Source organism: Vombatus ursinus, unplaced genomic scaffold (assembly GCF_900497805.2).
Source record: "Vombatus ursinus unplaced genomic scaffold, bare-nosed wombat genome assembly UNPS02014176.1, whole genome shotgun sequence".
Classification (NCBI taxonomy): Eukaryota; Metazoa; Chordata; class Mammalia; order Diprotodontia; family Vombatidae; genus Vombatus; species Vombatus ursinus.
In genome coordinates, this window is record NW_020953954.1 from 1,764,440 (window position 1) to 1,777,388 (window position 12,949).

The 12,949-nt window shown below is 52.2% G+C and overlaps 1 protein-coding gene across 3 annotated transcripts in view; it reads left to right on the forward strand.

Moving 5' to 3' along the window:
• BRSK2 (BR serine/threonine kinase 2) overlaps window positions 1-12,949 on the forward strand; it is a 167,617-nt gene that overhangs the window by 78,547 nt on the left and 76,121 nt on the right. For all 3 annotated transcript variants that reach the window (XM_027860212.1, XM_027860213.1, XM_027860214.1), the window contains exon 2: window positions 9,766-9,860. In XM_027860212.1, the coding sequence (XP_027716013.1) occupies window positions 9,766-9,860 (95 nt within the window). The remainder of the gene's footprint in view (window positions 1-9,765; window positions 9,861-12,949) is intronic.

Consider the following 12,949-nt stretch of genomic DNA (forward strand, 5'->3'; position numbering starts at 1 on the left):
GAGAGAGAGAGAGAGAGAGAGAGAGAGAGCAAAAGACATATGATCGCCTCAGTAAGCAGACTGAAAAGGCAGAAGAGAACTAGAAAGGAGCAGGTCCCCCAACTGAGAGGAAAGCAAGTGTCCTATAGGAGGAAGAGGAGTGGAAGGAGGGGGAGGGGGAGAGGAGGGGGAGGGGGAGGGAAAGCAGTGAACAGTCTGGGTCCATTCCATGGAGGCAGCGTAAGGGGCCTTGTGGCCGCCCGCCCGGCCCGAGCTCCTCAGCCCAGGTAGCTTTCATCCCTTCTTCCTTTCCTAGGGATGCTGGGCCAGCCACAGTCCCATGTACCAGCAGAGATGCAGTGAGTGGAGCCCTATCCCTGACACAGATAATGGAGTCATTGAGTCATTAGCGTAAAAGTTATCTGCTTCTTGAGAGAGTCGTCATGAGACAGCTGTGTGGTTGGTCAATTAATTATCCCTTTGGCACAATGGAGCTTTCCATCTCCGCATCCTTCCTTGCCTTCCACTCCAGCACTCCTTGGTCCTTCAGGCGCAGACTGGTGGCCATCCCTCCCCAGGCAGTCAGTAGAACCTGAAGGAGGCTGCCTGCACAAAGTGTGTCTAGGCCAGCACCTGGGATGTTCCAGATCCCTCCCACTGGCCTGCTTACCAGGGCTCCAGCTGGTAGGGACGAGGGGGAGAGGAGAGAGGACAGACAGAGGAACAAGCAGCGATGGAGATTCAGAAACAGAAGAGCTGGGCTTCAACCCTGCCTCAGTCACACCCTACCCAGACAACCTTGGGCGAGCCGCAACGTTTCCCTGGTTTTCAGCTGGAACATTAAAGCTTGCCTGGATGGTCTCTAAGCTCCCTTCTGATTCTATGGTCCATAAGATCCCCGAAGGTGTTTCAGATGTTTCAGCTGGTCCTTACCTCAGTGATGTCACTGACCCAAGCTGAACGATGGATAAGCTCATTGTATCCTGGGAGTGGAGGAGTGATCATGCAGCATTTAGAGCTAGAAGAAATCTTCCAGGCAGTTTAGGCCAAGCCCTTCCCTCACAGGGGAGGATACTGAGGCAGGCAGAGGGACTGGGGCATATCCAAAGTCAGATGACCCTCAGTGGCAGTTGGTCCTTGAATCCCATTGCTCTGGGCACAGGTCCAGGCTCTTCCTGCCCAAGCCCTGGAGGCTGCTAGTTATAACTCAGTTCTGTTTAGAAAGTGTCCCCCCAACCCCCACGCCTTGCTATTATTTCATTTCAAGGGGAGGGAGCAGGTCATGGAATCTTCTTTCCTTTTAACAAATGAAGAATCCCAGGGGAGGGGAGGGAAGTGACTGGCCCAAGGTCATGCCTGGAGGAGCCCAGCTGAGACTCCTGACTCTCAGGCCAGCACACTTGTCAAAGCTCCACGGGCTAAGCAGGCCCCAGGGGTTTGCAGAATTCCCAGTATTTGACTGGTCTTGGGCTGATTATTTCTTCCAAGAGAAAAACAACTCCTTTAAAACCGTCCCTGAAATGCATAATTAATGAATGCTCGATCCAATCCCACTGTTAGATGGCTAGACTCCTTTGTCTGCTCCCCAGCCTCCCATTCTCTCGCTCCAGCCCTCACCTCCCTTGCTTGACGATGCTCAGGCTGAGGCAGCTTGATGAGCAGCCCCAACTCCATGAGGGAGGGGGCCAGGGGAAAGGCTTCAGAGCTTCAGAACCACTTCAGACAGGCTCCTGGGCATCATATGGGCCACTCCCATTATCTAGCAGATGGATGAACAGAGGCAATTAGAGAGAAGGGAAAGAGCTGGTCCAGGGGCATACAGGCATCCAATTCTGGGTCCATATCTTAGGTCGCCTCCCCTCAGATCAAACAGCAGGCCAGGTGGTGCTAGTTTGTGCCATGGGCCAGAGTGGCTTGCCCCAGAGTGGCCAGCTAGTCCCTTCCCCAGATGTTCAGGACCACACAAGAAAGACTTACTATGGGGAACGTGACATGGTCTGCCCTGGAAACATGGGGGGGAAAAGAAACAGTCCCTTCTTTAAGGAATTTGCATTCTATTGGCGGGGGGAGGTTCCAACATGAATTCCAAGACATAATTTCAAGGTAATTTGAGGGGAGAGAGAGAAGTAGGAGAAGGAGAGGAAGAGAGAGAGAGGAAGAGAGAGAGCGAGGGAGAGGGAGCTAGGGAGAGAGAGAGAGAGAGGGAGAGAAAGAGAGGGAGCAAGGGAGAGGGAGCGAGGGAGCAGGAGAGAGAGGGAGAGAGAGGGAGAGAGAGAGAGAGGGAGAGAGAGAGAGAAAGAGAAAGAGTAGGTTTCAAGGAGGAATAGTATCTGAGCTCAGCCTTAAAGGAAGTCACAGATTCTGAGACCTGAAGGTAAGGAGGAAGTGTCAGCTAGGTGGTGATATAGTGCGTGGAACACTGGGCTTGGAATCAGGAAGACTCATTTTCCTGAGTTCAAAGCCGGCCTCTGACACTTACTCTCTGTGTGACCCTGGACAAGTCACTTCACCCTGTTCCTCAGTTCTTCATTTGTAAAAAGAGCTGAAGAAGGAAATGGAAAACTGCTCCAGTACCTGCCAAAAAAAAACACCCAACCAAACAAACCCAAATGGGGTCATGAAGAGTCAGACACGACTGAACAATAAGTAAGTTTATTCGAGCACCAGAGGGACAGCCTGTGCAAAGACCTAGATGGCAGAACAGTGAGGAGGCCAGTTTTCAGTGCTTAGAGTTCACGAACTGGAGAAATAGGAGATAAGGTTGGAAAGGTGGACAGGAAGCAGATGGAGAGGACTTTGCACACAAATTAGGATTTTGCATTTTGTCCTAGGGGCACTAGGGAGCCACTGAGGCTTTTGAGCAGGGGAGTTACACAGTCTTATTGGTGACTATTTTGGCAGCTGTGTGAAGAATAGAGGAGAGGACAGAGACTAGAACGGGCACAGTCAATGAAGAGGCTGTTGTGGTAGCCCAGGCAGGAGGTGAAGGGTCCCTGAGCTAGGCTGGTTACTACCTGAAGGAACAGAAAAGGGCAGATTTGAGGGATTTGGGGAGGTGACAAGTCCTCTGGGGAAGGGGATGAGGAAAGAAGAAGAGTCCAGTAAACCTCTAGGAGGAGGAGGATGCTCAACAGACATAGGAAAGATTGGGGGGAGGGGAGGGAACCCATTGAGTTTGAAATGCCTGAACCATTCAGTCTGAAATACTGAGCAGGTGGTCACTGACTCAGGACCAGAGGGACAGAGACCAGGATTGGCCGCAGAGGGCCAGGAGTCATCTGTGTGGTTAAGACACAGACCCTGGGAGCTGATGAGCTCACCGTGGGAGAGGGTAGAAAACCCAAGACCGAGCATTAGGGGGCACCCAGCCTGTGCTCACTGAGAGGAGCACAGCCCCTGCCTGCTGTAGAAGTACACAAATTCCCTAAATCCTCTTCATAAAGCATTCGGTTCTGCCCTTCATGAGCCAGGATGCCCAGCACAGAGGTGAAAGAACCCCCAAACCTCTCCAGGAGAGATGAAACAGGACACCTCTCTTGGGAGCGGCTTTCACACTACTTCTTTCTAGCCCGAAGGGACCTCCTGATTCTGGTGCTTGGGTCAAGTTGGTCTACCTGCTAGGACCTATCCATGACATTGCCTCCCTGTCTCCAAGGCTTGGCACCAACCAGCCCCCTCCCTGCCTCCACCTCCCCAAATCCTGATTCCTTTGGGGGTCAGCTCAGGAGCCACCTCTCACTCGAGGCCCTTCTTACTGCTCCTGTGTGTTAGTGCCCTCCCCCTTTCCCCCCACAAACAGAATGGACACTCCTTGAGGTCAGGGACTGTTCTGTTTTTGCCTCTGTATCCCCAACATAGTGCCATATAGTGCCTGACACACAGTGGAAGCTCAAGAAATGTTTGATGAGTGAATGAACGAATGAACAAATGAGTGAGTGAATGAGTAAATGAATGAATGAATGAGGCACTAGTCCAGTGTTCCTCACTTGTCTGTTAAAGGGAGGAGGCTAGAAGGAGGACCAGCCTGGCCAGTGGAGTGCAGAGCCTTGGCCCCACAGCCAGCGCCTGGCCACTGGCCTGCTCTACCACACAGCAGCAGCAGCCAAAGCCCTCCCAGGAGGCAGCCTGGGCTGCACTCAGCCCTCCTACAGAGGTGCCCACCCCCTGGGCATCCATCCTGGCACTGAAGGCTGTGCTCCATGCATTGGGTGCCGTGTCTGTTTGTTTTAAAGACAATAATTAGAGAGAAGGATCACAATAGGAAAATAAACATTTGCTTAATTAGAGGACTGAGTCATTAAAGCAATTATTAGTTTCCTTAAGCATCAGGCCTGACCGAGATTCTCAAAATGTAGCTCAGGGCAGGGGAAGGGATGGAGGAGCTGTGGCAAAGACAACCCTGCCAAGGTCATCTCCACTGCCCACCCCTAGAGCTGAGGCTATGGCCTGAAAGCCAAGGGGGCAGTGAACCGAAGGGTGGAAAGATGGAATAGAAGTCGGGCTCCATGCAATAACAAATCATGGGACTTGATCCCCAACGCAACTTCACCTGTCACTATGACGCATCCCCCCCCAATCAAGAAGTCAACAAGACTCTATTAAATGCTGACTATGTTCCAAATGGACAGGTAGGAGGCGCCACAGTGCACAGAGTGCTAGGCCTGGAGTCAGGAAGACATGAGTTCAAATTTGGCCTCAGACACTTACTAGCTGTGTGACCCTGGGCAAGTCATTTAACCTTGTTTGCCTCAGTTCCTCATTTGTAAAATGGGCTAGAGAAGGAAATGTTAAACTGCTCCAGTATCTCTGCCAAGAAAACCCCAAACAGGATCGTGAAGAGTCAGACATGACTGCAAATGAGTCAACAACAATAACATGTTCCAGGCGTTGTGATAACTGCTGAGGATGCAATGAAAGGAAACAAAATGCACAACCCTTAGTCCCAAAGAGCTCGGAGTCTAACGGGGAGGACAACGTGTAGACACTGCAAATTGGAGGACTTCTCCTAGAAGCTGGGATTCAGCTGGGACTTAAAGGAAGCCTGGAGGTGGAGATGAGAGGGGAGAGGGGGAGAGGGAGAGGGAGAGGGAGAGAGCGAGGGAGGGAGAGAGAGAGAGAGAGAGGGAGAGAGGGAGAGAGAGAAGGGAGAAGAGTAAGAGAGAATAAAGAATAAGAGAGGAGAGAGAGGGAGAAGGAGAGGGAGGGGGGAAGAGAGAGAGAGAGAGAGAGGCAGAGAGAGACAGAGAGAGGGAGAGAAAGAATATTCCAGGTGGGGGGTAGGGCAGAGAAAGTGTCTGGAGGCAGGAGATGGAGGGTCTTGATTAAGGAGCAGCAGCAAAGCCAGTGTGGGGGTGGGGGGAAGGAGGGAGGGGGCAGTGGTGTGAGGTATGAGAAGCCTGGAAAGGTAGGAGAGGGTCAAGTCATGAAGGACTTTGAATGCCAAACAGATATTTGCTCTTGAAGGTGATCATCACTGGAGGGGGGGGAAGGGAATCTCCCAGGATGAATAGGCATAGATGGGTTGGGTCCTCACTTTACATCTCATTACATTCTCTCCCCTCCCCACACACTTTTCTCTCACCAACTTTCCCATTTCTATTAAGGGAGCCCAGTCTTCTGGTTGCTCAGGTTCACCCCCTCTGGGTCATCCTCAGCTCTTCTCTGTCCTTCACCCCACCCCCATCTAACATCCAATCAGTGACCAGGTCTAGTCATTTCTATGTTCACATAGCCATCCCCTTCTCTTTACTCACCCAACCACCACCTTCTCATTGGTCTCCCTGCCTCAAGTCTTTGCCCTCTCTCCTCTTGGTAGAACTAAAGCATAGATTGGGTCACATCCCTCCCCTGCTCATTAAACTACACTGGCTCCCTATTCACTCTAGAATCAAATTTTATGTCATCACTGTCTCATCCTTTTTATGTTCTATTTTGTGCAAGTTTTCTAATGTATACAACTAGTATAACTAGTTAATGTAACTAGTTATAACTAGTTAATGTATATGTATATGTATATAATATACATATAATGTACATAATTTTCATAAATAAATCACCATACACATATTGAGGGTACAGGCACATTTTCTATTAATAAGGTATAAATTAACCACTGCTCTAGAACCTCCAGGGAACTATCTCAGGGCAAAAATTCTTTTTCTTTTTTTCTTCCAAATTGGGGCGGGAAGGGAATGGCGACCTGGAGTTCTTTGTTTGGGAGAGGGAAAGAGATAATTATCATAAAAATTCAAAACTAAAGGAGTCACTGTCTGTTTACTGGAGTGGGGCCACAGAGGAGTAGATTGACACATCCCATCCATGAACAATGGCAGAGTTGATTTGATTTGGTTTATGGTTCCAGACCTGGAGTTGGTAGGGGAGGGAGAGGGTGGCCAGGTGGAGGAGGGGGTGAACTGAAGTCTTTGGGGTCTTTTCTAAAGTAGGATAGCGGGCTCTTTCAGGGCATTGTCTCTGCCTTGGGCTGCCAGACAGTGGAAGTTGGCAAGGAGGCTCTGGAGGAGGTGAACAGAGATGAGAGAAGACTTTTAGTTTTCTTCTCTGGGATCGGTCAAGCAAGTCCCCTCCCTCTTCCCCATGAAAGTATTAGGTATTTTTAGGTGACCAGCTCCATCCCATCACCCTGACCAAGTCATTTCTTCATCGGTTAAAGAATGTTGAAGATTCTTTTCCCTTTGGTCTTGGTTTGATCCAAGCATTCAGCAACATTTCAGGACCTGAAGCCCCCAAATCAATATATTAGTCCATGGGGGCAACATGCCTGTTCTCTTTCTCTGTCCCATCAAAATCCATATTATTCCAGCCATCTGCCTGCAATCCCCTAGTCCCAAACTGGACTTGTCAGGTACTACTGGAAATGAGCCAGAAGCCATCCAGTCTCCAGCTCAATCACAGAAACATAGCTGGAAGAAACCTTCATTCTCCTCATTTTACAGATGGAATATTGAGGATGAGATTGAGGAAGGAGCTTACCTAAGATCACACAGGCAATAAGAGGCAGATCTGGGACTGCTGCCCCTTCCATCACACCATGCAAAAAGGAACCAGAGGAAATTGCAAGATGTCTGTCTATTTATAGCCCTAACCCCCCTCCCCAGCCCTGGCTCAGGTGTTACAGGGAGTCTGGAGAAGAAAGCAGAGCCTCTACCCTCTGAGGGCTTACAGTTCAGTCAAGATTCCCAACCCAAAGAGCCTGGGACCAGCTCATTACTGATCTCAGGTGCTGTCTATGACAGTAGAGGGCTGGAGGAGGCAGGGTGGGTTACCTCTTAGGCATTGGTGCCCTAGAAAGCTTGGCATGGAGGGGCTGGGCTGGCTGAAGGTGTGCCCCTCCCCCTCCCCACAGAAGCACAGAGACCAGCCCCAGGTGCCCTGGCCCCATTGGCCTCCAGCAGGTGGGTGGTCAGAGCTCCTCCCCAGGCACTGAGTGGCTGGCCCAAACTCCCAGGGCCCTCCCAGCAGCCCCAGCCCAGACCTTCTTCTTACAGGGAGTGAGTCCTTAGAGCTGAGTGCTGACTTCTGCCTCTCATCTAGTGGGCCCTTTGAATTATAAATGAAAAGATGTCGCCTGCCTCCCCCCTCCACTTCCCCTTGGCCCCCTCTTTTCTGCTCTTTGCTGCTTCTCTGACCTGAAATCACAGGGCTCCTGCACCAGGATCAAAGGCAGCTGGGAAGCTGGCCCCAGGGATCCATCCCTCTGCAGCAGGAGCCAGAGCATTCTTCCCAGGGAGAGCAAGGGGCTGGGGCTGCACGTTTCCCTGCTCCGGCTCTTCCCTCCCCACCCTCTCTCACACTCACCCATGAGACCCAAACAAATGCTCTCTGCCAGCAAGGCAGACTCATGTTGTTCTTCCTCCCCCCGCCCTACCTCTGCCGCCCTTCCCTTTCTCGATCCCAACACTTCCTGCCTGCTCAGATTGAGAGTCTCAGGAGCTCCTACAAAGAGTTTTCCTCTATATGAAACTGGGGGAGGGAAGAGTGGACCACAAGCTTAATATGAGTCAGTAGAGTGAGGTGGAAGTCAATCAATCAGCCAACTGACAAGCATTTATTTAGCATCTCTTATGTGCCAAAGCCAAAAAAAAAAAAAGGAAAAGAGGGAGGAAGGGAGGGAGGAAGGGAAGGAGGGAGGGAGGAAGGGAAGGAGGGAAGGGGGAAGGAGGGAGGGAGGAAGGAAGGAAGGAAAGGATGAAGGAAGGAAGAGAGGGAGGGAGGGAGGGAGGGGGAAGGGAGGGGAGAAGGAAGGGAGGGAGGGCGGAAGGGAGGGAGGAAGGGAGGGAGGGAGGAAGGAAGGAAGTAAAGAAAGAAGGAAGGAAGGAAAGAATGAAGGAAGGAAGAGAGGGAGGGGGGAGGGAGAGAAGGAAGGGAGGGGGGAGGGAGAGAAGGAAGGGAGAGAGGGGGAGAAGAAGGGAGGGAGGGGAGAAGGAAGGGAGGGAGGGGAGAAGGAAGGGAGGGAGGGGAGAAGGAAGGGAGGGAGGGAGGGGAGAAGGAAGGAAAGGGAGGAAAAGAGGGAGGGAGGAAAAGAAGGAGGGAGGGAGGAAAAGAGGGAGGGAGGAAGGAAGGAAAGAAAGAATGAAGGGAGGGAGAGAAGAAGGGAGGAAAAGGAGGAAAAGAGGGAGGAAGGAAGGGAGGGAGGGAGGGAGGGAGAGAGAAGTAAGGAAGGAAGGAAGGAAGGGAGGAAGGGAGGGAGGGGAGAAGGAAGGGAGGAAAAGGATGAAAAGAGGGAAGGAGGGAGGAAGGAAGGGAGGAAGGGAAAGAGGAAGGGAGGGAAAGAGGGAGGGAAGAAGGAAGGGAGGAAGGGAAGGCATTTACTAAGCATTATTCTATGAGCTGAGGACGTGAATATTAAAGCAAAGCCCATCTGAATTCAAGGAGCTTATATTCTATTTTTGGAGTCAGCACATAGTGGAGAGTGGTGGCCTGGTCTGGAAAGTCCCAAGCCCCAGTGTTCAGGAGAGTAATGACAGAGCAGCCCAGTAACACCATTTCAGAAGACAAAGGTGGTGGTGATTCGATGGCAGTTTTCAGAGGAAGAGGCAGAAGAGGGTGGAGGGGTGGGGAAGAAGCTGGTGGCCAGAGGGAAGGCTCAGTTCTGGCTACTGTATTGATCCAAAGGAGAAACTCTGGCTAACCGGGAGCAGCCAGGATATCAAATGATGCCAAGACCAGACCTTAGGAGTCTCAATGTGAGGAACTGGGCCTGTTTAGCTAGAGAACGAAAGGCTGGGGGTCAGAGGGGGTGGAACACCCATGACAATGCTGCTTCTGATAACAACAAAGACAATAATTACAATAGCTGTGGTTGCTCCCCTTTCTGAACACTGGGATTTTTTCCAAGCCACTTTCCTTACCACCATTCTATGATCTTTACTTGACAAATGAGACTGAGGGTCACAGAGAGAAGTGACTTACTCAAGTTCACGTAGCTAGTTCATGTCTGAGGCGGCATTCAAGCTCGAGTCTCCTGACATGCAGGTCCCATTCTCTCTCTATCAGTTCACCATTGTGACTGCTATTAGGACCTAACTGTCCTAGCACGGTATGAGGGTGCTTGGGTCCAAGTTCCAGATCTTCTGGCTATCCCATCTGTGACCTTGAGCACCGCCTCCCTGACCTCAGTTTCCTCCTCTAAGGGCCCTTCCAGCTCAATCTAAGACCCCTCATCTCATGGGGATGGGGTGAGGAGTGCTGCTGAACAGTGCAGGGAAGGGCTTCTGCACAAGGTCTGGAGACATCTTTAACCTATGCCCTCTCCTCTCTCCTCCACAGGGCTTGTGAAGTTGGGGGTTCACTGCGTCACCTGCCAAAAGGTCGCGATCAAAATTGTGAACCGAGAGAAGCTCAGCGAGTCAGTGCTGATGAAGGTAAGAGCCAGGCTGGGCTGGGGGAATGGGAAGTCCAAGATGGTGCCACCTGACTAAGGCAGTCCAATGGCTTTCAGGGTCCATGAAGGTCATGTGTGATGCAATGGGAAGTCAAAGGGGGCAGATGTGGGCAGGAATGGGCAGTCAGTACAAGAATCTGAGCTGTAAAGGCGCTCCCACTGGCCTCCCCCATTGCTGCCTCCAGGCGCTCTTCTTTCTTTCTTCAGGTCAAGTCAACTAGTATTTATAAAGTGCCTACTATGTGCTAGAAAGGCACTGTTAAGCTCTAGAGATACACAGACAAATGCCAGTCGAGGAGCTCACAAAGTGGAGAGAGGGAGATAATAACATTGTACAAACAAGCTCTAGCCACGATAAACTGGGGCTAGTCAAGACAGGAAGGGCACCAGCATTACAGGGAAACGGGGATTTCAGCTGCAACTCAAAAAAGCTGCAACTGGCCAGTGAGACAAGAAGCAGAGGAGCAGGGGACAGCCCATGCCAAGGCAACCTCAGTTTGTCAAATCCTTGCCCTGGACTCCCTCACTGTCCCCGGCTTCCAGGTAGGCATCATCCTGGCTCCCTCTCTGAGCTCCTCCATCTCCTTGAATGGTTCCCCTTCCCCCCCCCCCCGCCCCCCCCCTCTTCTTTCCCCTCCCCCTTCTCTCCCCCTTCCTCCTCCTCTCCCTCCCCCCTTCCCCTCTTGTTTCCTCTCCTTCTTCTCCCATGTGCATGATCAGGTGGCCCCAGGGTTTGTCAGACAATCCATTCCTCTCCTTCATCCTCCATATGTTCTCTCCCTCAGAAACTTGCTCCCTTGAGGCAGAGGACCCACCCCATCCCCTGATGGAGCCTGGGCCTCTCTTCCAAGCTCCAGACCCTCATCTCCAGCTGCCTGCTCATGACTTCCCTGCATGTGCCACTAGCACCTTGAGATCATCACATCTAAGCCTTGAATCCTCATCTCCTTGGGGTAGCCAATGGTACCCCCAGTCCCTGGGGCCTTCCATGTTTGAGTTCTTGGTGTTTAACTCTTCCCCCTGGCTTCCTCCTAGCTTCAGACTTTCTAGTCTGGGTGACCCTGGGCAAGCATCTTCAATTCCCTCTGCCTCAGTTTCCTCAACTGTGAAATGAGGGTAATAGCCCCTCCCTCCCAGGGTGGTTGTGAAGATCAAAGGAGATCATAATTGTGAAGTACTTAGCCCAGTGCCTGGCATACATTAGGTGCATAATGGATGCTTGCTTCCTTCTGCCTTTTCCCACCATGCTGCCTGTGCCCTGTGCCTGTAACCCACCCTTAAACTTTGATTTCTAACTCAAGGTCACATACCAACAAAAGAAAAGAATGTTTGTAGGAGCCTTTCTTTGGCGACCAGGGGCCTATGAGATGTTTATGCTGAGACTGGGACCACTACAGGGTCAGTGCATTCACCTGGTCTCCTTCTCGCTGGCCTGGCTGTCTAGGCTGGCTGGGGCCACCAGGGGGCAGCCCTGCCCCTGCCCTGCTCAGGAGAGCCCAAACCAGACCATACAGAGAAGCCCAGGGGTTAGTGACGCTCCCTGCGCAGAAAAACCAGGGCCAGAGCCACGCAAACAAAATTCCATCCCAAGGCTAATGCTCAGTCTGGGGAAAACTGCCTGACAAGATCCAGAGCATTCAGTGCCTCAGGTCATAATAGCCTGGAAGTGGGAGGAAAGAACCCTTGATGCCTGCAGTGACTTCTACGGGACAAGGGAATGCAGGGAAGCAGAAAGATTGTGGGGTGCCGGCCATGGGGCCCCTGAGGAGGGAAGCCTCCTCCTCAGCCTTGGTGGGCTGGGTACTCTCCAGCCTCCTAGAACCTCAGGAAGAGCCCCAGGAAAGGCTGAGCCTCGCCTCCTTACCTGCCCTGGAGCCCAAGGCCCTTCCTACTGCACTTCTGCATCGCTTAGTGTCCCTTGTGCCCCTCAGTCCAGCCCTGATGAGCTTGCACCTCTGAGCCAAACTGACCACTAGACAGCTGTTTTTCCAGGTGTTTGTTTCTCAAAGGTGGCTTGAGTGGGGAGCTAGGTCGAAGGAACAGGCACCCAGCAGGAAGAGGGCCACTCCTTTATCATTAGATGGTGAGCTCCCCGAAGGCAGCGCCTGTCTTCTATCTCTTTTTGTATCCCCAGTGCTTAGCATGGTGCCTGGCACATAGTAGGTGCTTCATAAACACAGACCTGGTGTCACCCAAGTGAGGGGACAGGCTTACCCAAGGCCCTGGTCTCTCCTCCCCAGTCACTGCTGCCGGGGATCTGGCTGGCCCCTCATGACCGACTCTGTTCCTTCTGCCAGCCCTAGCCCCTCCACAGCCTGCAGCTGCTCCCTCCCTGCTCTGAGCGGCTTCCGGAGGCCTTCTCTAAAGTGCTCAGTAATCATCACACGAGCCTGGGGCCCATCAATATTTCAGGAGCTAGGCCTTCGAAGGGAAGCAGCTGGTCTCAATTAAGGAAACCTCAGCCATGCCTCAGGGGCAGCTGCCCAGGGACTCGAGGAGTGTGGCACACGCTGGAGTGGGTTCCATGAGCTGAGACCTCTGTGCAGACTCAGGGCTGAGCCCCCCGGGCCCAGGTGACTCTGATAGGGCTTGGCTTGTAACCACTCACAGGAGCTCTGAGCTGGAGGGCACCTTGGGCACCTCTCTAGCCTCACCAAAGAGTAGGTATGCAGTGTCTGCCTGACCTCCAGGGGGTGCTGCTCACTACCACTCAAGATCACCCATTCCCTCTTAGACACCCCAACTCCCGGGAGGTTCTTCTCACCCCTAAATCCACCCCTTTGGAGCTTTCCTTTTCCATGGGCCAATTCAGAGCGTGCTTGGGTACAGCCACCATGTTCTCCCCTTCAAGTGAAACATTCCTAGGTCCTTCATCAGACCTTCATAGAATGATTCCAAAGTCCTTCACCACCTTCATCACCTCCTCTGGACCCTCACTAGTTCCTCAATCTGTCAACAAGAGGATGGAAGGGAGGGAGGGAGGGAGAGAGGAGGGAGGAAGGATAGAAGCAAGGGAGGGAGGGAAGGACAGAAGGAAAGAAGGAAGAAGGGAGAGAGGAGGGAGGAAGG